Raw genomic sequence first — 25,459 nt, forward strand, 5'->3', positions numbered from 1 at the left:
TGCTCACTCTATAATCTGTGAGGAGGTTATAATGTTACGGTCAATCCTCCTATTTTTTGATGAAAGAGTATCACCCAGAGTTTGAAATTTAGGTTTACTAGTTATTTTGCTACCACTGTTAAATTAAGAACAGCTATCGCAGATAGCCTTCAAATAGCTCTATACGAAAATGAAAAGGAACTAAAATAATCCACTATGTAAAATAGATCATAAAAATTGTCATGAATAGCTTATAAAACAGTTTAAAACAAGTATTCATGAAATACGAACTGGAAAGCACAGTTTCAGTGGTATTTAGAGCATAAACCATGGTCGGGGAATTATTGAATGTTTATGGTATGGTTTAATGGGCCATATTTCTCTCTATGTATGTTAAAAACAGAGTGAAAAATACAAAGAAAATTTAACAAGTTGACCTCTAGTTTCTTTTTTTTGAATTAGTATAATGGGGTTGGGAACTTTTTTTTGCAGAAAATGTGGTTTGTTTCCTCAGAAAAATGAACACTGTAATGAGAGCACATGAATGTGGTTTTCAGTCATGTTCATTCTATAGTGGCTCGGCATAGCCAAGCGTGTTAAGGCGTGCGACTCGTAATCTGAGGGTCGTGGGTTCGCATCACCGTCGCGCTAAACATACTAGCCATTTCAGCCGTGGTGACGTTATAATGTGACGATCAATCCCACTATTCGTTGGTAAAAGAGTAGCTCAACAGTTGGCGGTGGGTGGTGATGGCTAGCTGCCTTCCCTCAGTCTTACACTACTAAATTAGGGACGGCTAGCACAGATAACTCTCGTGTAGCTTTGTGTAAAATTAAAAAACAGACGAAACAAACAAACAATCATTCTATAGTACTGTGTTTTGACTTTGAGAAACAATGACATCTGAAAGAATTTTTATTACACAAAAATGGTTTGAGAAGTGTAGTAGCAGCTATAATTATCTCATTAAGTCAGTAAAATTGCAGAACAGCAATCCGATTAACCTCTTTGAGACTTGTGTCATATTCATTTTGTCACATCTGTGAACCAGTTTCATACATTAATTCTATAGTAATAAGCTACAATTAAATGAGACACCTTCTACGGGTCTTATGAAGTTCAGACTACTCTTGCGGTGAGAGATGGTTCATACAGATATTAGGTACATTTGGGAGATATATTCAATTTTCCAGTCATTGTAATATACGTACATGTAGTCATAGATTAGCTTAGTTTTCACTGTTAGAAGTTCTATATGCATTTTGTATTTAGTTTGATTTTGATTTTGCAGTTGCATACAAACTATAATTTCAATTGCTGAAATTTTCCTTATTTATAATTATAACACATTTAGCTCATTAAACTTTCAAATTGCCTCAACACTATTAGTAATGCAACAATATACTTGAAATTATTACTCCTATAATTTAATTTTGGTTAAATTCGAGAAATTTGATAAACTACTCGGTTATAAAATACATTTTATAAAATATTTGTTTAAAAAAGCTTTATTTTACCAACAAATTTAATGTATCTATCTTTATAATTAGTTTGCGTTGATCAGAAGTTATTAAAAATTAAATAAGAGGTGATTAGCTTTTCTTCATGTATTATTTCTATGTAAAAAAATAAATTTTAATTCGCACGACAAAGCCATATTATATAGCTTGAAATTCATATGTAGCATTAGATAATGACATTTCATAAATTCAAATCTATATAATAACACTTGATATCATTACAATTTACAGGTCGTTATTGGATAAAGGGTGAACCGTCTACCATATTAAATCCAAATTTTTACATAGAATACATAACACGGTATAAATTTAACAAAATATATGACGGATTGACTTGATCAAATCTTATTAAAGTGAGATAGGTCGACTTCACAGAATAATAATTTTTTGCATTTACATCTGAATACAACAAGAGATTGAAACAGTAAATTTAATTCAATATTACACAAATATACTGACATTTTATTTGGCTAAATGTTCTCTAGGTTAGATATACAAGTAGAATAAACAACGAAAATATTAAAGTAGGTACATTTGTAAACATACAATATGACAGGCGTTCAAGGATATAAAAAGTTGAAATATTACTTTCTATGACCACTGTTTGATAGCAATTTATTTAGTTTGAAAAAAATGTGCGGCGATTAGATAAGAAAATCAAGGTTTGATGTGCGACGCTACTAAACAATCTAGGTACTTTCAGCTCCGTGTGTGATATAAATATAACAGCCAATCCTATTATTCAGTCTTAGGGCTTCTGACTTATCGCTCTCTATCTGTTTAGTAGCTTAAAATTATTGATTGTCACAGTGAACTTTAGGGTTATCTCACCTTTAAGTTTAACCAATGTATTGATGGTGTGCTGTTCAGATTGAAGCTGCTTTTACACTTTAAAAGTGACAACATTAAATATCTGTGTTAATCTTAGTAACAAGGAACAATATAGTTTATACAAATAAATTGATTATTAAATATATATACAATGTTATACCAACAAATATTTATTAGTATTTTGTCGTAAATGGAGCAAACCAATGTGAAATCCAGTTATATGAATTGTAATCACAAATTATAGATGATGTGAGAGTGATTTATTTTTGTCTATTTAGTGAAAATATAAACGAAAACATTTAATATGTAAATTGGTTATGACAATGTTTTGTTTGTTTGTTTGTTTGTTTTTGAATTATAAACGAAAACATTTAATGTGTAAATTGGTTATGACAATGTTTTGTTTGTTTCTTTTTGAATTTAGCGCAAAGCTACATGAGGGCTATCTTTGTTTATTTAAATATTTGTCGATTAAATCGATTTTACAAGTATGTGTGTCTAAAATCCGAAGAGTTACCGCTGTCTCACAGGGGGTCAATTATACCGTAAATAGTGAATACTCAGATATATGACATGTTCTGTAAAGGTATCTCACACTTAAAGCTAAACTAAAAAAATGTTAATGAAACTAATGTTACTTGATTTTCATAAATTACAACAAAATGTTTATTTATATTTTTTCTAACATGTGTAGTGTTAGGATAAAGTTAAAATTAGAATTAAGGCTACTTTGAAAAACAATGGAAGAAAAATTACACATAATGTATCAATCCCCATATTTAGTACAACATAAACTCAGTGCAAGTACTTCGTTACAACAAACAGTTAATATTTTGTTTGTCCATTTTTTGTTTTAATAGCTGCAGACAGTCTTTCAGGGATTGTTGGAACATATTTAGTTAAACTGTTTTTTGATATTTTATTTCAAAAGGCTCTAATACACTCACGTAAAGTTTCTTTGGAAGTAACTTTGAATTTGTCATGTTTCTGATCTATCAAATCTCAAATATGCTCAATTAGATTGAGATTGGGGATTTGTGTGAGCCATTGCATCATTTTAATGTCTCCAGCAGTTTCTTTCTTACTGAGCAGTTTCTGCATATGTTGTATAAATGTTTGGGACATTATTTTCTTTGTCGTAGAATCCTTTCTCAGTAATACGCAAAACACTGTTTGCAAATCACATGACGCTTTAATGTTTGAACTTGTGCTGGTTATATTGTTCCATCTACTTTGCAAATATCTACTGTCGCGTCAACATAAAAGCACATCCAAATCATCTCAATGATTCCTTCATGTTTCGTGATAGGTGTTATGCATGGAGGTATTTTTCACCTTATTTCTAACGAACGTACCACCAAATATTTGAAATTTTGGCTTATCCATCCATAACACTCTTTTTTAACCATAACAGTTTAGTTTTGTACTTTTTAGCAAATTTAATTCCCTTGACAACATTTGGAGATCACATAAAAGGTTTTTGAACTTCTACATAACCAAATATTCCATTCTCGTTGAGTTTTTTTATACTGTAGATCTGAAAACTTTTCTGACATTTGATAAAGATCGCTTATCTCATACATTATATCCTGTTATACTATAAAATGGAAGGAATAATAAAATATTATCTTCTCCTAACTCTTTTGCATAGTATTGTTTACTTTGTATTAAGCAGGTCTTATATACAGTTTTTTCGTTGATTTTCAGATAGGATAACTCGTCCAAAGTGAACCTCGAGAAAAATAAAAAAATGTCCACGCTGACGAATTTAGTACAAATTTGGTTTTTAAAACTTTTACTGAAAATATGCTAATTTATTTTTCCTATGAAGTATATCTCATCTATAGAATTTCTAAATTGATGTTTTAAATTTTAAATTAAAATCGTCTCTGATTTAAGCTATTTTCTGTTGTATCAACAAAGTTTTAAATAAACAACAAGCCTCTTTAATCAACGGATCCTGTAAATTAAAAAAAATCAACAAATATTTTTTCCAGTTTAACTCTTGCCCAAAATAATTTTCTAATATAATAAAAGATTAATGTATTCTCGAACAATTAAATTATCCTATACGTTTATTCTCAAAATTAACAGCAATTTATCTCAAAGAATTCGAACCTAATGCTCTCACTTTCAGATGGATCTGTAAACGATTTCCTATAGCATGAACTGACAATTTTACTTACTCAAGAGAACTCTCTCAAACATTTAGTGGAATAATCTATTCACCTTCGTCTGATTACATATATTTTATGTAGTATAAACTAATTTATATAAAAAATTAGTGTATACAGTATTTTACTTAGGCAGTTAAACGATATTATTCGCTTAAAAGAGCCCTTTTAGAAGAAACCGCAAGTCAATCTACAGTCTTCTGGGTTATTTGTGGGATTTCATTTTATATAAATTAAACGATTTCACTCTCCAACTGCTGTACTATTGATAAAGAAACTTTATTCACGCTTGAGTTACGTTAAGTATATATCTATCACTAGGAATTGACTTCAACGAATTTTGATGGAAAAACTCCCGATAACCGAAAGAACAACAAAAAAATAAATTCCAACATTGTTCATGAATGAATAAATCATGAGGTTTCCAACCGCAAAATATTACGTATGAATAAAAAATACTTGTTGCAAAACACACAAGATTCTTCTGTAAAACATTCTTCTGTAGTCCAACGTATGAAAAGAAACACAGTTCTAAAAAAAATTGCAAAAAACATTTTTTTAAAATAAAATCTTCTTTTTTCGAACTAATGATTTATTACATTACAGAATGGCTGTATTACATTAAAATCACAAATCATGCATTACTTGTGCTTACAATAAGGCAGCATGCTGTTAAGCTTTCTGGAGTGGTTGACTAACTTTGTCCTCTTAGTGATGACTAGCTGCCTTCCCTCTAGTCTTACACTGCTAAATTAGGGACGGCTAGCACAGATAGCCCTCGAGTAACTTTATGCGAAATTCCAAAAACAAAAAACAAACTTACTTGCAGTTGTTTGTATCACACACATATCACACATTCTGCCACATCACTGCTTTTTCTAGGCGATGCACTGTTTCCAATATTTAAGATTCTGTGTATGAAAGATATTTAGTTTATCTATAGATTTTTATTGTTTCATATGATTTCTGATATGACTTTTAATCCAATTTACTTTATCATAGGTAGCTTTTATTGAATAATGGGATCTCATTTTGGCTAATGGTAAAGATTTTGTAAGTAATTAGTCTTCATTACTCACACAATTTGTAGCACCATTTGTAAATGTTATATAACATGTGTTTACCTACCCTGTTGTTTAAAGCCATGAACATTGCTCAAGAACAACACGTATTTCAGTTTTGATGACAATTCTGCCAACACAAGCTATGTATATACTTGCGTGTTTTGGAATGCTGAGTTTATTCCATTAAGCTCACTTGTCACAAATGCATCAGCCTTGTAGGTTTGCTATAGTAATATGCGATAAGAAATATTATCGCGTAAACCATATGTTCTTCTTCCTACAAAAGTACCTTTTACCTGAACATCGTGTATAGTTATAGCTTTATACATCAATTACTTCATCTTCTGCAAATACACTAGGAGTGACTGCTGTCCTTATTTGTGATGTCCAGCTCCTATTAATAAAAAAAATGTTACCACATTCGCTAAGGTAGCTATTCCTTATAAAGTAGTAGTTTTGGTTTTTAATAGCCCTTGTTTCAAACGCTATCCAATAAATAAACCACACAGCATTACTGAAGATCTTTATAGCTTGTAAAGATGAGTAATATCCAGCCTTTTTACAGAATACCATATCCGACATGGCCAGGTGGCGAAGGAACTCGAGTCGTAATCTGAGGGTCGCGGGTTGGAATCCCCGTCGCACCAAACATGCACGCCCTTGTAACCGTGGGAGCGTTATAAGTGACGGTCAATTCCACTAATCATTGGTAAAAGAGTTGGTGGTGGGTGATGATGACTAGCTGCCTTTCTTCTAGTCTTACACTGCTAAATTAGAGACGGCTAGCGCAGAGAGTCCTAGTGTTGCTTTGCGCGAAATTCGAAAACAAACATATACAAAATATTTTACTGACTTTTTTCCTCAAAGTACAGTTCAGATCTACAAGTACAACCTCAGCTTCACATTTATTCACCATGCGATTTTTATAGCCTTTATGTAATTGTAAAGTAAGTGAAATCCTTTCAGAAACACCAAATGAGTCTTGCATTCTTTTATCCTTATAATCGTTGCTAATTCTTGTATTGATTGATTTTAGTGATAACTGTTTATTAATAACTAATAGTATTTGAAGTTTACACTAATAGTAACATTTTACATTTTCTCTCTACGAAATACCCGTTTTGGTTTGGACTCTGGAATCAACAGCAAATATTTAATTGTACTACTTTATATTTTTGTGATATTCATGCCCAGAGTACTGAGAAAAACTGCATAATTTCATAAACTTGAAGATTTGTCAGAATAAAATTACATATTTGTATTGTTCTCCATGCTTTCAGAAATAACATTTTTTTTTCAGTATATCCAATATTCTCTGTCTGTAAGCTGTTTACCGATTCTATATGATAAAATATTTCTGACTCTAACCTCTTTTGGCAGCTTAGGCAATATGTAGGTATCATTAAATCAGCTATCTCCTTTAGAGTTTTTATTCACTAGCGGAAGATTGTTGCATTCTCTCAATATGCTCAGATATTACTATTGTTATGTTGAAGTTTATTTCTTTTAGTATTTTTCTTCCAGTATGGTTTATCAATAGCATACCAAAGTGCTAAATTTTGGTTTGAAGATATATGTTTTGGAATGTACGCCTAACTTTGGTTTACTTCTTCCCTATTATCAATGTTCTTTGATCTCAACTGGCAATGTACGATTTAAAACACTTTCTTATTGCTTTTTAAAGACTTTCTAAAATAATGTTATATTATTTCATTTAATTTGTTAGAAGAAAGTCATATCATAGATCGTTTCTGAACATGTTGCTTTCCAACATATATTTATCTATAGCTTTAAAATTATTCTTACATAGAGTATTATAGCATATATCATTTCTACTTCATATTGTACTCTTAGCTAATTTCTTGGATAAAATTTCATTTCTATACAATTTGTTTCCATTTTGTATGATAAATAATGTCTTTTCTAATATTCGTACACATAATTTTTATCTTCTTTGTTGTTTTTTTTTTCTTTTTGATATGTGCAATTAAATATTGCACATGCAACTTTGGCTTTGAAAGCTGACACTTCAAATTGAATACCTTTACATGGGCTTGAACTTCTTTTTTGCGCAGAATCATTTTACTATATAAATTGAATAACCTTTTTCCATTTGTTTTTGATCCTTCATACCTTTTAACATATTACTTGGGATCATTTGAAATAAACCATTTATTGCTATGTAGGGTTATTTCCTGTTCCAAACACAGCATCGTTTCATCTGTATATGGTATATTATACAACAGTTTAGTGTCCAGTCCTTGACATATTATATACTTGTAATCTGATGAGTTTCTTCTCTTTCCTGCTGTTACAGTAAATGATATCTCCCTGTCAAATGTATAATGGTCATGTTTCTTGTTACACTCACTGTGTCTTGCCCGCCATTTGATACTAATATTTCTTTACATAATTAACAAGGTAAACTATAATAAAATGATATTCAATCAAATTTCATACTCTTAACTACTATTATCAACACAACAGTTTTACAATTTGTTTGCTTTTTGAATTTTGTGTAAAGCTACACGAGGGCTATCTGCACTAGCCGTACCTAATTTACCAGTGTAAGACTAGAGGGAAGGCAGCTAGTCATCACCACCCACCGCCACCTTTTGGGCTACTATTTTACCAACTAATATGGGGATTGACCTTCACTTATAACGCCCCAACGGCTGAAAGGGCGAGCATATTTGGTGCGACGGGGATTGGAACCTGCGACCCTCAGATTACGAGTAGAACGCCTTAATCCACCTGGCCATGCCGGGCCCAGTTTACAGTCTGACTTCAAAAGTATAGAAAACTAATTCAAACATTACTGTCGCCACACACCACACTTTACATTGTCCTTATAATCTACATTTAATAATATATAATATAACTAATTATAAAACTACCTATTTAAAATTAACTATATTTGTCATAAGACTAGAGGATTTTTCAAGCACAATGTGCTCACCATATCTATTTTCGCAACACGTTTTGCTCATTACAGAGTTCATCAAATTGAATTGGACACAATAAACGTAGTAGTAGTCAAAATTACGTATCTAAGCAACTTGTTAAAACAATAATTATTATAATGTGAATGTCTTTTCTTAGTCTTTGTTTGTAATTTGTCACAAAGCCACACAATTAGCTTTTTCTGCTGTGCACATCACGGGTTCCGAAATCCAGTTTTGGCATTGTAAGTTTACAGTCTTTTCTTAGTTGGCATGACAATGCAAAACTCTGGTCATTCTATCTCTATCATAATGAATAAAAAAACCAGAAACTTGTGTGTTTACAGATATGCTAACCATAATGATACGAATATATTTTCAAAATATGTTTAGTGAATATTACATTACAGTATATGTTTGGCGTACACTATTTTTATAAGTAAGAAAGGAGTGAAAAAGTTGCATTATAATCAACAGATTTTAGGGAACTGTAAACGATAATTCTACTTGCTATATATGGGATAAATATAAGATCCAAATAATTATATATTACACAGAAGAAGACATATAGCAATTATAATATGTTTTTTTAAATAATACAGGGTATTCGAAAAGTAACTGTGCAGTTTTGTAATCATATTTTATTATATTTCAGATTTTGATCCCAATATGGTTTTAACAACTGAAGAACGTGTATGGCTCGTCGAACACATATTCCGAGAAGGTGATAGATACACAGATGTGGTGCGACAGCGATTTGCTGAAAAATTCCCAGATACACCTGTTCCACATCACAATACAGTTAGTAACCTTGTTGATAAGTTTCGGGAAGCAGGATCAGTAGATGATGCCAAACGCTGTGGAAGGCCAGCAAAGCTATCGGAGGAGAAACTGTTGGATATTTCTGACAGTGTGATGCAGAGTCCATCAAAATCATTACGAAAGTTAGCTCAGCAGCATGATATTGGTTTTGGAACTTTTCATAAGGCTGTCAGAAAGAAATTAAAGCTCTTCCCATACAAAATAATGGCGGTACAAGAACTGGAAGCAACTGATAATGAAAAACAAATACGCTATTGCAGATGGTGTAACCGATTTATCGAAGAGAATACAGCTAATGTGTTGGATGTGACCTTTTTTACTGGCAAAGCATGGTTCCATCTCTCGGGTTACGTTAATTAACAAAATTCAAAATTGTGGTCATCCGATAATCCTCAAAGTTTGTACGAAATACCCCTACATGATTTCAAGGTTGGTGTGTGGATTGCGATTTCCAGACGTCGAATTGTTGGCCCTATTTTCTTTATAAACACAATAAACATCGAGCGCTATTGTTCAGAGATTCTTCACAACCATCACCGGTCAGATGACAAGTGATGAAATCAATTACTCATGATTTTAACAGGGTTGTGCTACTGCCCACACATCTCCCAAATCTATGCAGTTATTAAAGGAATATTTTGGAGACCGCATTATTTCCAAAGACATGTGGCCTCCACGCTCACCAGATCTTATTAATCCACCAGACTTTTATCTATGGGGAGCAGCAAAATCTGCAATGTATCGAGATCGTCCAGTGATAACAGCATTCATTCAGTCCATTTCAAGCCAGCAACTGATAGCGATGTTTACAAACAAAATAAGAAGGACCCAAGCCTGTATTGATGCCATCGGGGGTCACTTTCAACATTGTTTATAATTGTCATTCATATTTACCTCCTGTACTCTATATTGAAACATGTTTGTTAGTAAATATATAAGTGCACAGTGACTTTCCGAACACCTGTATTTCTAATAACAATAAATTGCTTATATTTTGGAATGTTTACCATACAACCCAGATCTAGCTTCTTACTATGAAAGAATATATTACAATTATTTCTCCATTCTCTAAGTCACATTTATCTTCTTGATGCAGCTACTTGTTCATCTTTTTTCTTACTATATTTTTGAGATGTGTGCAATAATAAATGTAGTAGCGTTAGTTTCCACATTATTTTAAGGGAAACCGGAAGCATCCATCCAATCATCATATCAGAGATACATTTATATTGTGTTGGAAACTGTATTTGCAATATTTAGAAAATCCTACACGTTTTTCAATGTTGTTCTCTTTAATGATAGATATCTAACTGGTAAAGGACATAGATCTCTCAGAAACCAGCACTGGATATTTGTAAAATATATCCTACTGTTATGAACTACATCAATAAAAAAGTTTAAGTTTCCCGCAAAACTACACGAGGGCTATTGGCACTAACTGCCCCTAATTTAGCAGTGAGAGACCAGGGGGGAGGCTTTTGGCCATCACCACCCATTGCCAACTTCTGAGCTACACTTCTATCAATAAATAGTGGAATTGATTTTCACATTATAACACCTCCACGGTCGAAAGACAAACACGTTTGATGGGACGGGGGATTCGAATCCACGACTATTAAAATTCATTGCCAGGCCTTATAAACTACATAGCTTTCAGATGACTCATGTCAACATGTGACAGATCAGACTTAGTAGCAAAAGAAGTCATCATCAGTTTCCAAATTGTTTGGAAGACCTGAAAGGTGAATGGGAAGTATACATTATTTAGCATTTTAATCTTTCTGTTCGTTCTGAGGAGTCCTTCTAGGAAAGGTTCTGTACTAGGGTGGCTCGTTACGTAGTTCTCCACCAAATTTGCCTACACATAATTAAAAATGGTTACTTTGATTAAATGGAATTGTCGAAGTTTACGTTCTAATTTGGATGACATCAAAGCACTGTTTGCTTCTTATTAACCTGTTTGTACTTTCAGGAGACATTTCTGAAACCTGCCGATACAGTCACTTTTCAGCACTAGAGTGGCTGATAATTTTTTAAGGTTAACTGTTGCCAGGAGCAGACATTTTTAGTTTGTGTTATAGAAATTATGTTTGGTACTTGCTGTTGTTGCAATTTCCTCAATGTGTTCAGCTTTAGACAGTGTAACACATCATCCTTTTGTATTGTATAGTGACTGTGATCAATGTGTACTATTTTCTTTCTTTGTTTCGTTATGAATATTCAATAATTTTTTTCAGATGAGGGTATTTCTGGCTTGTTAAAGCTTCGTCGTTTGTCTAGAGAGTAAATGAGGGATGATTGTCTTTCTCTCATGGAACACATGGGAAGTCAGCAGTTTGTTTGGGCAACTGTTCATCATGGTGGAAAAACCTCTTCATATTCTCCAGGGAAATGTCAATTGCCCCTCCTACAGGCATTACATGGAGACGGTGTTTCTGTCATACCTTAGGGCAAGGTTTCACAGTAACTTTGTGTTCCAGAATGACAATACCACTGAACACAGTACATTTATTGGACAGGATTATCTCAATCAGGAGGGCATTACAAGATTGCCATGGGCAGAAAGGTCTCCATATTATAATTCCATTAAGAACTATTGTGCACAAAATAACAAAAAATGCTTAATATAAGAGAGTTGCAAGATCTTATAGTGACAGGTAGAAAGGAAATCACTGTGGATTACATCAATAACTTCATCAACAGCATGCTAAGTCACCTTGAGAAGGTTATTAGAATACAAGGAGAACCAACCAAGTAATGAATGTTTGATATGAAGATTACATACGCTATTTTATAATTTGTCATTATAATTGTTTTGGTTAGGCTTTATTGTCATAGGTAAAATGTCGATTTACACATCTTTCTAGAGGTTTCAACTTGTTCGCTGGTCTAATAAATCGTCACGACATCCATATAACCTGTTTCATTATAGAAATTACACAAGTAGGTGTTTAACATAAAACGCATTTATCAGTTTCACAGCATTGAGATTATGTATATTCCGTCTTAATAAGTATAACCTTATTTGTTACAAAATATATAAACGTTTTGATCAAAGGTTTAGTGACTGAAACAGTATCGCTGAAAATAATTTAATGAAGTAAAATTATACTTAAACCATAGCTGGTTATTAGTTTTCTTGTTATTCAAAACACAGAAAAACACTTTTTAGTGCAATCTACAGAAATAATTTTCATTCTAAAAAACATTGTTCCATTTTAAAATCAGCCTCTAATAGTGAAAATGCAAGTCAAATAAATAAAGGCTGATCATAAATTCGTATTGCTATTGAAATTGTCATTTGCCTTGAGTCATTTAACTTCAGTATCAAAACTTCTTATATTTAGTATATTAATACAATTTTTTTGAAATCTTAACTTTACAAAATTCTTGTTTTCTTAGTTTCAAATTGTAGTAAATTTATTACCTGAAGAAATTAATTTACATTATTCATAAAAAGCATTTATAATGCTAGAAGATATTTTTGTTCGGTAGCTGAAATGTAAAATATTTATTTCCTCAATGTGAAACATGTTTTAAGCAGTTTCATGACGGTATGTAATTTGAAAGGTTTTTCACTTGATTTTCATCCCTCGTCCAAACTTCAAGCAATTCTATCATGCTGTTGCATATGAAATGTCTGATTTTCATGTGCAAATTTAAAACTTGATTTTTAGTGACTAAAAGTGAAACATTATTGTGAATTTATCAGAATAATATAGTATATTGTTTGGTTCATTTCGAGCTCGTTTGTTTTTCTTATTTCAGAAACTAAATCATCATGTTTGTCATCATGAATAAAATTAATATTTGTGTAATTTTCTTGTACGAATTCAAACTTGGTCACAATGCGCAACATTACCTTGTAATATCAACTGCATAAGCATCTGGTGATGGCACAGCTAATTAATGCACAATACAGCATTGGTTTAGAATATTTTGTTCTGGGGACATAGGCCTTAAGAATGAGCCTCTGAAAAGTTCTTAGATAGCCATTAATGAAGAATATTGAAGATCTTAGTTTAATTATATATCCTCCAAACCGCGTGGGAATTACCGACAAACTTCAAGGCGAAAAGGCTCGATGAATGGACACTTCACGAATTGACTGAAAACCATCAAACAAGATGAGTTGAAATTTGTTTCTCACTTTTACTTGCAACAAAAACGACACGTTTATCAAAAGAATTTTCGTCAGTGATGAAACAAATGGATTCTTTACGACATTTAAAGACGATTTTGATATTGGCTTGACTATGAAGAAGCATCAAAATCAGCTTTTCACCCTAAGAAGCTTATGTGTTTGGTGGTCATCAGCAGGTGTGGCCCATTATTTATTCTTAAACGCAAAAGAAATAATCAGAGCAAAGAAATATTGTTGTAAACTTGAAATTTGCATCAATAGTTGTCACAAAAACACCCACAATTGTCAATCGTAGTGGATCCGTAGTGCTTCATTATAATGCTCGACCTCACGTCTCACACGTTACAGTCCAATAACTACGAATCTTTATCTCACCCATCACATTCACCAGGTCTTTCCCTTACAGATTGTGTAACGGATTTACCGTTATTTTTATTATTTCAATATCTATGCTTGTTTCAGTATAGTTTTCTTTTCGTATGTGACGGATATTGTTTTGTATATTGTGCAACTCTTGCTTGTTCTCTAAATTTGTAGAAGATTCTCGAGCGTAAGAATTAATAATGCACTAGATGTGTATGTAATACTAGTGACTGACATTATTGTTGCCAAGCGAACCTTGGTGAATGTGCTAGTTTTGTGTGATTTATGTTAAAAGCAGCTAGCGAGAGGCAGAACAAAATATTATTATTGAATAAATACAGTCAGTGTGCTATAAGCTTCGGAAGCTATAATTGTGATTAACGTGTATTAATCGAAAAACTACAGACTATGACCATGAATTATTATAAATTTCTTACATTACAAACTATTCAACTTCAGTAAATTAACTTCGGACGTTACTACTTCTACGAGAACCTTAAATATCCTCGTCGAAAGAAGTAAGTTGGTAACTGGTGTGAGCCAACCAAGCAATGTCAACTCAGAATTATTTTTCTCGTCGTAGACCTGTATCTTTGATAAAATATTCAGTTCTATACCGGGATATAAAACTCGGTGTTGCCTGTAAGTTTATAAACTCTAGTATATAAACCATCATTTGTAATAACTAGCAGTGATAACTGTTATTACAAATTGTATTGTTTTTTGTTTGTATATTAAAATAAATTTGTGTTAAAAATGAAATTATGTATATCAATCTTGTTAGCAAATAACAAATCTAATACATATCAACATTTAATTAACTACTAAATTAAAATTAAAAATTTTGGTTTTTTGAAATAGTAACACGTAACGTACATAACATAGTAAATCGGAAACTCATCCGAAATAAAAAGCAAAAGGCAACGATTATTACTTTTTAAAAATTTGAACATTTTTCTAGAAAAAAATGTTTGCAAACCAAAGGTCAGTTGAAATTGTCTTTGAAGACTTCATTACATCAAAGAGTATTGAGTCCAAAGGAGCTTATTTTGATTAAATAAATCAAACAAGATAAACATGTGCTTGTTTCACGTTTTCCTATAAAAATTCGACATTACAAAAGCCTGATAAATTTCATATTTATTCTTGAAATTTCCTTGCGGCATGCTTTGAACGTACACATCAAGGTCTTTGGAATATTTGCTCCTTTGTTATATTTGTTTGGAGATGATATTCGATAGACATAACATATAATCGTTATTACCAGAAATTTTAATAATACAATCAAATGAAAAAACAAGAGAGGCTAAAACTGTTTTTTAGCTGTTTAAGACCTAAACGTTATCTCTGTTTAAAAAGTCACATACAAGTAGCATTTTCAACGTCGCTTGGGAAATAGGAATATCATAGTACAAATTCCGAGTATTCTCAAATACCAGATACGACATCAAATATGATGATGAGAAATCAGATTTAGAAAATATAGCTTAGAGGTGGTTTACTGTTTCCAAACTTTAATACCATATAAGTCTTTGATTGAATTAAAACCAAATTGTGTTTTTCTCGAGGTAAAAGCATAATACAAGCATCGTATTATACGAACTCAATATATTGTAAATGACTGTTGGTCAAATATACAGGGTTCTTCTCAGTAGTGTTTCTAGCTTGAACAGCTAAAATATTATACGAGAACAATTCACATGAACTATTACTATCTGCGAAATTTCTAACATCATGCGACACATACCTATCGGTACTTTAAACATACTGGATTTAATGCATAAGGTTTCTCATGCAAAGGAATTCACTTCTCTCATGTACATATATTACACCGCGTTTTTAAATTCATATTTATTCAAAATAAACTTCACTTCGACTTCAAATTTCTTAATGTAGTTAGAGAAGGTACATAAACTTATACTCTTCCTAAAGCCATCATTGTTAGCATATAATCATGGCTTGTGATATTGATGATGTACACATATAAGTATGAAGTAACAACAGGATGATTATATTAATTTTAATATTATTTACTGCCAAACTGATAATAATATCAAATATACCACGACAATTTACTTCTTGAGTCTAAATATTACGCATTAGAAATATCCAATACAGATCTAATGAAAAAATTCAACATTAGATAAAAAAAATGTTTTACGTTTCTCTTTGACAAATATTAATGGTCCACACAATATTTAGCTGGCCTTTCAACGACTCACTTTGAATGCAGAATTCTTAAAGATCATATGAGTCATGTACTTCAAGTACAAATATATCATTAACTAAAACAGCATTAGATCCGTTGTGAGTAACTACCTTGTTAATACCTGGGATTTATAACTTTTCACTTTATTGCACACAGATTAAAATTAGGTAGACCATTTCAAATAAAAAATATTTATTTAATAATATTTATTCCCTGTGTACAAGTCATAAATTACGGTTGAATTCGTTTAGATTGAAAAATTAACAACAACAACAAAGAGTATTGGTAGTTTTTATAAAGACAATGAGTGTAATTAAAAATTTCCAATATAAAATTAAATATTTGTTATCTTAATGCCAGTTGATTGGTTTGTTTTGTTTTGAATTTCGCACAAAGATACAAGAGGGATATCTGCGTTGGCCGTCCCTAATATAGCAGTGTAAAACTGGAGGGAAGGCAACTACTTTTTTGCCTACGATTAATGAGTTTAACCGTCACATTATAATGTCCCTACGGCTGAAAGGGTGAGAATGCTTGGCGTGACGGGAAATGCCAGTTGAAGTAAAACTTACAAACAGTTAAGCTCAGCAATAGTTATATAAAAATTCTTGTACCTGTTGATGGTTGTACTTCTATTTATAAACAATAGTCAAACTTCACATCATCAAAAGTGCAATTTAAAACGAAGACATTGAACGTTTGCTAATATTTTCTTAACCGCAAGGCTACTTCCATATAATGAAAGGTTAGAGACTATTACATATATTTTATCACAGAAAGAATCCAGTTACTTAAGTTTTTAAAAAATTAAATCTTAAAAATACGTGTCTTCCTATGTCATAAATTACTTTTCCTAAAGCCATCATTGTTGAGATAGTAAAAAGTTGGCAAATAGTCAGGGCTTGTGGTATTGATGATATTAGAATAGTTTTCAGTAATATTCTGTGAGATTTTAAGATAAATAAAGGCGTACCAACTTTTCAAATAAACTAATTTGTTTTTAAGGGTTATTTCATATTAATCATTAAAATAACATTAAAAGTATAAGACAGATTCGAGCAGAAATAACTGTCGTAGTTAACGTTTCAGATTCCAAATTGGAAGATTCAAGGCTCGATCTTGACATATGCTGCCTAACATTCTCTACACTTTAGGTTGTGAACATTTTCTAAAAGTGTTATGAGTGTTATTCATGTTCTTGAAATAAGATAACCACGTACACGGTTGGTGATTTTCTCTGCTTAATTTCTCCAAGTTTCTACGTGAGGGAACTTTGTCCTGACCTTGGAATCTTTGATCCGTTCATTATACTTAAGTTAGATGAATAGTTACTTAAGGTACACTTAATGCTAGGAAGAAGAGAAACTAAAGACAATCAAAATACTGTTAGAGTAGTGTTTCACAGTACTGAAATGAACATGCGAAAATGATTAGAGATAATCAAGTTTGTGGTTGAAATATTTACGAAAGAATAAGTTTTGTATGACATCATGTTTTATGAGTACGTAAACAATAAATTAATTATTTAAAAGAATAATATCTTGTAAGCTTCGATATTACTACTCTCAGTATTTTTTTATGTTTCGTCACTTAATGTCAAAAGAATATTTCTTTTCAGAACACGTGTTTATTTCCGACTTTACAACTTCAGGCGAATTTTGATGTGAACAAAATGTGTGGTAAAACTGTTGACAAACAACATGAATTAGCATGGCTTGAAAAGACGACTTACTTCGTTAGATGAAAAATCATTTAACTATTTAAAAATTGCTGGAATTGGTCTTTTTATACTATTAATAATAATACATATTTACTTTTACACGCAACAGCTAAGAAATGCATAACATATTTGGTGTTTGCCACTGGTGTTTATTAATACATTCCATGAACCAGATACAACACTTAAAATTCAGATACACAGGACTGTGGATATACAAATAAACAAACACTCATACGTAACTTTAGGAAGTGAAACGGTTGTTCTTGAGACAGGTCATAAAATTCTAACAACGAAATTGTTTATGAAGAAAATGGTCATATTTCACAAGTATATATATATATATTTATACAGCATTATTTTCACCTAGACATTAAACAACAAAACATAAAATATACTACTAATGTAACTGTGAACTACACATTTTTCTTCATGAATGTTTAAAACATCTTCTGAATTGCGAACTTCAAAAACAATAGCTACAGTACACACCATAACATTTAGATGACATAAATTCAAACTCAGCATGCAGTTGAAAGCCATAAAACTTTTCTGCATAATTACTATTTTCTGCGAGATGTCTAAAATCTCTCTGTTAAGTCACAGTTATCAACGTAATAACTAAACTTTCTTTATATAATCGTTTACTTTCATCGTATAATTAAATCTTCATACACTTTATCTGCGATTCCACTGTGAGGAATAAAACGTTTTCATGATAACCTTCTTAAGTAATGTGATAATGAAACTAAGTAGTGTTGCTAAGAAAACTATAAATGTAGTAAATAAATAATTACGTCAGTGTTATAACTGAAATCTTTTTTCTTAATTATCGTTATTATGAATATTACATAGAAAAAATCACCCAGGGAATATTCTTTGCATATTTCACAAATGAAATTTAATTAGGGCAATACGTGTATTGATAAGGCGAAACCTAAAATCTGCTTTTCTCAAATACAGTTGTCAGTGATAAAATTAAATCATTAATGTAGTTTTTGCTGATGTGAATGTAATGGCTAACAAAGCTCTTTGACCAATGCTTATTTTACAGTGTGTACAGCTAAATAATTTTGCGGATAACCAATGTAATGAAAAGAACCTGTTTTGGAAAATGTCTATCTTAAATATGACAGGAAACTATAAAGTTTAAAACTGATGTTCTTTGTGTTTCACAAAACGGACATTTAACTCTTTATATAGCCAATAACTTTGTATGATGTTTAGTTGTTATCAATTAGATAAATATCAAAAAATAAAATAATTCAAACCTAATGTGATAACCAATAAAACGGGTGTAATTCTGCTTGTTTCTTTTTGATCCTAGTAATTTAAATCATTTCGAAATCTATTATCTGATGAAAGTGAAACTGTCATTATCATAAACAAACACATCGTGTGTTACAGTTTCGCTCAAACTATATCATTAATCGCCTAAAATTAACGTTTACAATGCCTCTTGTACATAACTTGGTAGCAGTTGAAATTTTTAGTTTACGTTATAATATATTGAAAAATAATAAATTCAGCGTGGAATAAAACTAAAATTCTTGAGGCTTTAGGTTTGTTTTGGGTAATTATGTATTAAAGTTTTAGATCTATTAATTTCGGGCAAATGTATTATAAAATTATTCAATAATAGTTTTACTTTTCGTTTCTCAGCATCATATAGTACGGGGAGCTCCAGATTTTGAGCATTTCAATCCTGACTGAAAAAGATCTGTGAAACCATTTTAATTTTGAATTTCAAGACAGTCTTGTTTTTTATTTTTTAGGATGCATATGACTAAATGGTGAACACAATTTAAACATTATAAATTATATTACACGAAAGTATACATATTTCTTGTAACACTTTTTAGAATTATATAGTTATTGAAAGTTACAAAGACTATAATTTATTTTCAGGGTTTGATCAATAACTTTAAGCTATTACTATAATATTTTCAGAACTTTAAAAACTAATTAATATTTCCAAGCTAAAAAGATTTCATGAAGAATACAAAGATTTTATATGAAAAAGAAAACACTTTTTCTTCCTTAGAATTTGTTATTATAATGTAACATGTTTCAATACGACAACAAAATATAATAATGAATCTGACTGTTAGAGACTAATATCAGTTACTTCTGTTTTTCTTTTTTTCATTCCTGCTGTAATTTTCTAGAGTGTGTTTAGGTTAAATCAAAAAGTAATGTTTCAAAGGATCATTTTCATTTTAAGAATGTGTTCATCTAGTAGAGGAAATGCAAATATTTATCACACAATAAGTGAAAGATAACTAAATAATTACCAACTACAAAGTTTAACCAAAAGTATCGATGAAATTTCCCGGTAAGCGCATCACTGATAAATCCTTAAATGTTATAACTTATCAACAACAAAGGAAAAAATGCACATACGAATACTATTCTAGTTACCAAAGAATGAGAAAATATTGGTATACATTAAATAAGCTTCTATTATTTTTTTCTGAAATGTCTGAAGTGGGTGTAATTTTCTGTTTTAAGAACAATCAGTCAACACATTCCTTTACTCTTACAACAAGAAAGACAAATAAAAACTAATCATTCTTGAACACATATTTATAAGAATGAGTCTTGGCTTAAAACACACCAAAAACAAATAGATATATTATGGTGCAATTTTTATAAATATTTTCTTCTGTCGAAAGGTTTATGTCTCCCCTTTGAGAATTCCCTTTTTCTTTGGAATATACCAGTAAACCTGATTCATTAGCAAGAAAGATAAACGTCTCCCTCTTCTTTCTTTTACGGTTCTACTAAGTCTATTTTTATTATTCCTTCTTGGGTTTTCTAAAATAAATGAACAAAAAATAATATTTTCATTATAGTTTATTATAATTACGGAGCTGCTAGTCTTTCAAATTACTAATATCATGGATTTCACCAGTAAACGTAATTGTTATACCGAGATGTTTCCTTTGTTATTAAATAAAATTAATATTTTCCATTAGTGTATGAATTAAGGTAATAAAAGAGTTAAGCCAGGCCCTTGTGAAAAAAAATCGAATTAAAAAGACGTTTCTTCTAAAGTTGACTTTGATATCACCAAACCATCTAGTTGAAGCTTAATTAGGGAAAGAAAAATTAATTTAAGCTAAGTATGACTTTCATTTAAGATTAGGAAGTAGATATTTTGTACCGATGATTTGATTTTATCTGCTAAGATCCAGTTTCCTATGGAACTCATTTAACCGCGATATGTTTATATTACCACGTTTTTTTTAATAAACAAATATAACATCGAAATTTGAGAAATGTCGGCAAGTCAATAGAAGAATAAAAACAATTTATTCTGATTGTTACAGATTTTAGATAAAACATGCATAATTTTTCTATTGAAGATGAGGTTTAAAATATTTAACGTATCATCTATTAAGTTTTGTATTATGAAAGCATATTAACTAATACAATCTCGCAAATCCCGTAACACCACCAACTGAAACTGTAATTTCAAACAATATTATCAATTCCAATGTATTCAGCTAGGCTTATGATACAAATGTTTATCTAATGAAATTTTGTAAAGTATTAATTCTGCAAGATAACATATATTTTAGGTGCACACACTCACGAGGGTTAATACAGCTCAAAGCAGCAGTTTTTATGTGATACTCGTATAGAGTTTGTTACTTAATATGAACTTCAAGTTTTCCTTATAATAACTCACTCATAACAGAGGTGAGAAAAACCCAAATGCTGAATTTTATATTTTTTATTTTAGAAGTTTGTAAAACTGATAAAACGAGTTACCTAGTTCGGTTAAACTGCAGTAGTATCCTCTCGGTCGTGATGAGACGGTGTGGTTGGCATGGTCAAAAGACAAAAACAAACAAAAGTAAAGATAGGCATATAATGCAGAAAGCATCAACTAAATAATGCTCAAAATTAGTACTTGCAACGACAATAATTGACACCATTGGCCTTTATGTAATAAAATATGCCACAAAAATAAGGCTTGTAGCAGTTTGTTTCACTCTTTTCTTATCATTTTTCCTATTGAATAACATCAGAACAACTACATAAAAAATTGGAAATATAGATAATAAAATCAATCGTAGTTGATTCAGTTTACTCCAATACACCTAGAGTATATTTTGTTAACTCTTATTGTCTTAGATATCGCACAATTAGCTATAAAATAACCAAAACGCTAGAAATAAAACCATATTTAAATCCCAATAAATTGTAAAAATAACAATATAAACATAATTATTTAAAATCATTTAGTTAGAATAGATTAAAAAAACGTTCTTATTTATTGAATAGCTAAGATACGCTACATTGTTATGTGTTTTATAATTAATTCATATGTATTCGATAATAACATTACTGTACTGGTTGATTTATAATAACACATTTGATTATCAATCATCGTCTATTTTGTGAATAACAGATGTTTTTATATAAACCTTACATTGTTACGAGTTTCATAATATATTTATTATACATATAAACTACATTTTTACCTGTTTCGAAATTACCAGACTGTTTAGCAGACATATCACTTTTATCACAATTTGTGTAGATGCCACATTGATTTTAGACGAAAATACTGTGTTATTGTTAGTTTCATAATTCAATTATTTATTACATATGCAAACGACATGTTGTCTGTCCTGAAATTCTCCAATTGTTAGTAGACATTCGAATTATATTGCTGTCGATTTTACAATACATTTACGTATTAAACATATATAAAATGAAATATCGGTGATAATTTCAAGGTGTTCCTCAGTAAGTTAGCGATATGCTTACAGACTTACAACACCATAATCTAACGTTTAATTCCGTATAGTAAACTGAATGCAGAAGTTTTGAAGTTTGTATAAAGTTTATCAACTTCATACTTCTGTTGTCTTTTTGAAACAAAATATAATTTATTATTAAAAGAAATTCACAAAAATATTGCTCAATTAGAAATATATGCATTTCTCAATACATATAATTCATAACTTTTCTTCTTTTATGATGAAACAAGCTATTTGTTCCTTTATTTTGTGTTATTTTATAATTATTTCATTGTTTCATTGGTTATAGGAGTTACAGTAGTTTATGTTGTATTTCTTTTGTGTTTTCTGAAGCAAACTACAAGTTACTTTTAACGACAGCTCATCTTGCAAAAAACACTTACTCCATGAAAAATGTGTATTTATTTATTTATTAGTTAATATACTTCTACATTAGATTTATTCTTTTGTTTTTTTATAATTTTATGTTGTTTCATAATCCACCCTCCCAGTGGTACAGCGATATATCTGCGGACTTACACCATTAGAGTCCAGGTTTCAATACCTCTGGTAGGCTTAATTACAAACTAAAAAAATAATCACCCAATTGTTTACCCACTTTGTTTATAAATCCGTAATCTTATTGCTATACCTCTGTTTACCTATTACATAAAGTATATTATTATATGATTCGTTAAATTTGCATTTTTATTTTTGTGTTTTCTGAAAAAAAAACTATGATTATTTTTAATGTTAGAATTAATTCACATTAAATTGGAATAAAATGTATTTGTAAAGATCCAAAATTGTTTTTATTAGCTTAAATTATTGTTTATCCACAAAAATGCTTTTAGAACTTAAACTCTAACGGATTTAATATTATTTTAATATGTATGTTTGTTTCAGTTTCATATTTATCTAGAAATACGTGCAACTTATAGTGTAAAATGTGTATTGTGCAAGTCTCGCCTGTTCTGAAAATGTCTAGAAGATTCTCGAGAGTAAGAATCAACAATATATGTTATACAAAAGCACTAGAGTATCTTCGAATATTGTTGGGCCAACTGAACTTCCTAGAACTTCGTTTAAAGATTATAAATCGACGTGTCAAAAGAAAGTAGAATATTGTTGGTCGGCTACTGTCAATAACTATAAGCTTCGGAAGCAATAATTGTGATAAACACTTAGTATTCGGAAAACTACAGATATCTGACCCGGAACGTTTATAGATATCGAAAAATACGAGCCGTTCAACTTCAGACATTAGTATTTCTACGAGGACGTTAAATATCCATCTTTTTCTGTTAAAAGTAAGCTTGCAAACCGCTTTAGGCCAAACAAGTATAGAGCTTGCTAGCATTCCCGTCAAGTGAAGTGAATCTGTTTATGAACATAAAATTAATACGCTCGTCGTTGACCTGGACTAGTTAAAAATCTTTCATTGATCTTGTTGTAACAAAACATACAGACACATTGCCAAGTTACATTAGCAATAGTTTTGAGTTTTATTATCACAGACTCACTAACTTGCACCTTCAGAAGCTGTACTATCACTTATCTCCTATTTGTATAGGGCTGGGCATTAGGCAGTGGTTTAGGAAGCTGAACTGAGCAGCTTAAGTCCATGATTCGTGTCTTGTTATAACAACAACAAAAATGTATTTCGCACTTTGGGATTGTGATATTACATTTTACTCTCTTAGCTCAAAATTGGAGCTTGCTAGCGCAGATAACCCAAATGTGCGAGAATATAGATACAAAACATAGCTATTTATACATTATTTTCAGTTGAACACTTTCATGCACTTAACGTTCCTTACAAAGGCGTGCGACTCGTAATCCGAGGGTCGCGGGTTCGCGCCCGCGTCGCGCTAAACATGCTCGCCCTCCCAGCCGTGGGGGTGTATAATGTGACGGTCAATCCCACTATTCGTTGGTAAAAGAGTAGCCCAAGAGTTGGCGGTGGGTGGTGATGACTAGCTGCCTTCCCTCTAGTCTTACACTGCTAAATTAGGGACGGCTAGCACAGATAGCCCTCGAGTAGCTTTGTGCGAAATTCCAAAACAAACAAACAAACAAACTATAGTCAACTATCCTGCCTATTGAACATTAAAGCTGCTGTAATGTTTATAGCATTGTAGCAGTGCGTCAGTTTAGTTAGGTAACTACAAAGTATTCAAACGCTTGGGTATTTCTTTAAGAAAATAATATGATTTTGAAGAGGCGATCAAATTACTTTAAGAAAGTTTGACTAAATTACTAAGCAATATTTTATGAAGTCGAATAAATTAAACGAAATTATATACAAAATATACAATTCATTGAAGAGTAGAAGTTAAAATGTTTTTTATTCTTTTTGAATTACACTTTCAGACAAACGAAACCAAAACCAGTTTGTATTGTATACTTACATACATTGTTGTTACACATTCAGACAAACGAAACCAAAACCAGTTTGTATTGTATACTTACAGACATTGTTGTTACACATTCAGATAAACGAAACCAAAACCAGTTTGTATTGTATACTTACAGACATTGTTGTTACACATTCAGACAAACGAAACCAAAACAAGTTTGTATTGTATACTTACAGACATTGTTGTTACAGCGTAATTTCTATTTGTGTCGTTGCCCCAGGTCGTGAAAGTTTGCTGCCATTTCTTCTTAATTAGAGCGATCACCTGTAGTAAGTAGAACAAACCAGAAGCTGCTGTTCAGTGCCGTAAGATAAATAATGATTGTACGTCTTTTGTGTGTGTGTGCTTTCTTATAGCCAAGCCACGTCGGGCTATCTGTTGAGTCCAATGTCTTATGTAAGGGACTTGAAAAAACAAAACAAAAAACATTTCTCTATCATAACCCCGATAACATAAAATTTGATTAAATAATACATAGGGAAAAAGGGAAGGAATTTAAAGTAATAATGTTGGTTGGAG

At 31.1% G+C, this 25,459-nt stretch overlaps 1 protein-coding gene across 1 annotated transcript in view; it reads right to left on the bottom strand.

Annotated features, from left to right (window-relative positions):
* Positions 1–17,903: 17,903 nt before the first annotated feature.
* Positions 17,904–25,459, bottom strand: part of LOC143252921 (calcitonin gene-related peptide type 1 receptor-like) — a 121,755-nt gene continuing 114,199 nt past the window's right edge. The window contains exons 17-19 of the mRNA XM_076505790.1: positions 25,115–25,204; positions 21,544–21,606; positions 17,904–20,583 (exon numbers count right to left, since the gene is read on the bottom strand). Coding sequence (XP_076361905.1) covers positions 21,553–21,606; positions 25,115–25,204 — 144 coding nt within the window. The 3' untranslated portion in view covers positions 17,904–20,583; positions 21,544–21,552. The remainder of the gene's footprint in view (positions 20,584–21,543; positions 21,607–25,114; positions 25,205–25,459) is intronic.

This window comes from Tachypleus tridentatus, chromosome 6 (genome assembly GCF_004210375.1).
Source record: "Tachypleus tridentatus isolate NWPU-2018 chromosome 6, ASM421037v1, whole genome shotgun sequence".
Classification (NCBI taxonomy): domain Eukaryota; kingdom Metazoa; phylum Arthropoda; class Merostomata; order Xiphosura; family Limulidae; genus Tachypleus; species Tachypleus tridentatus.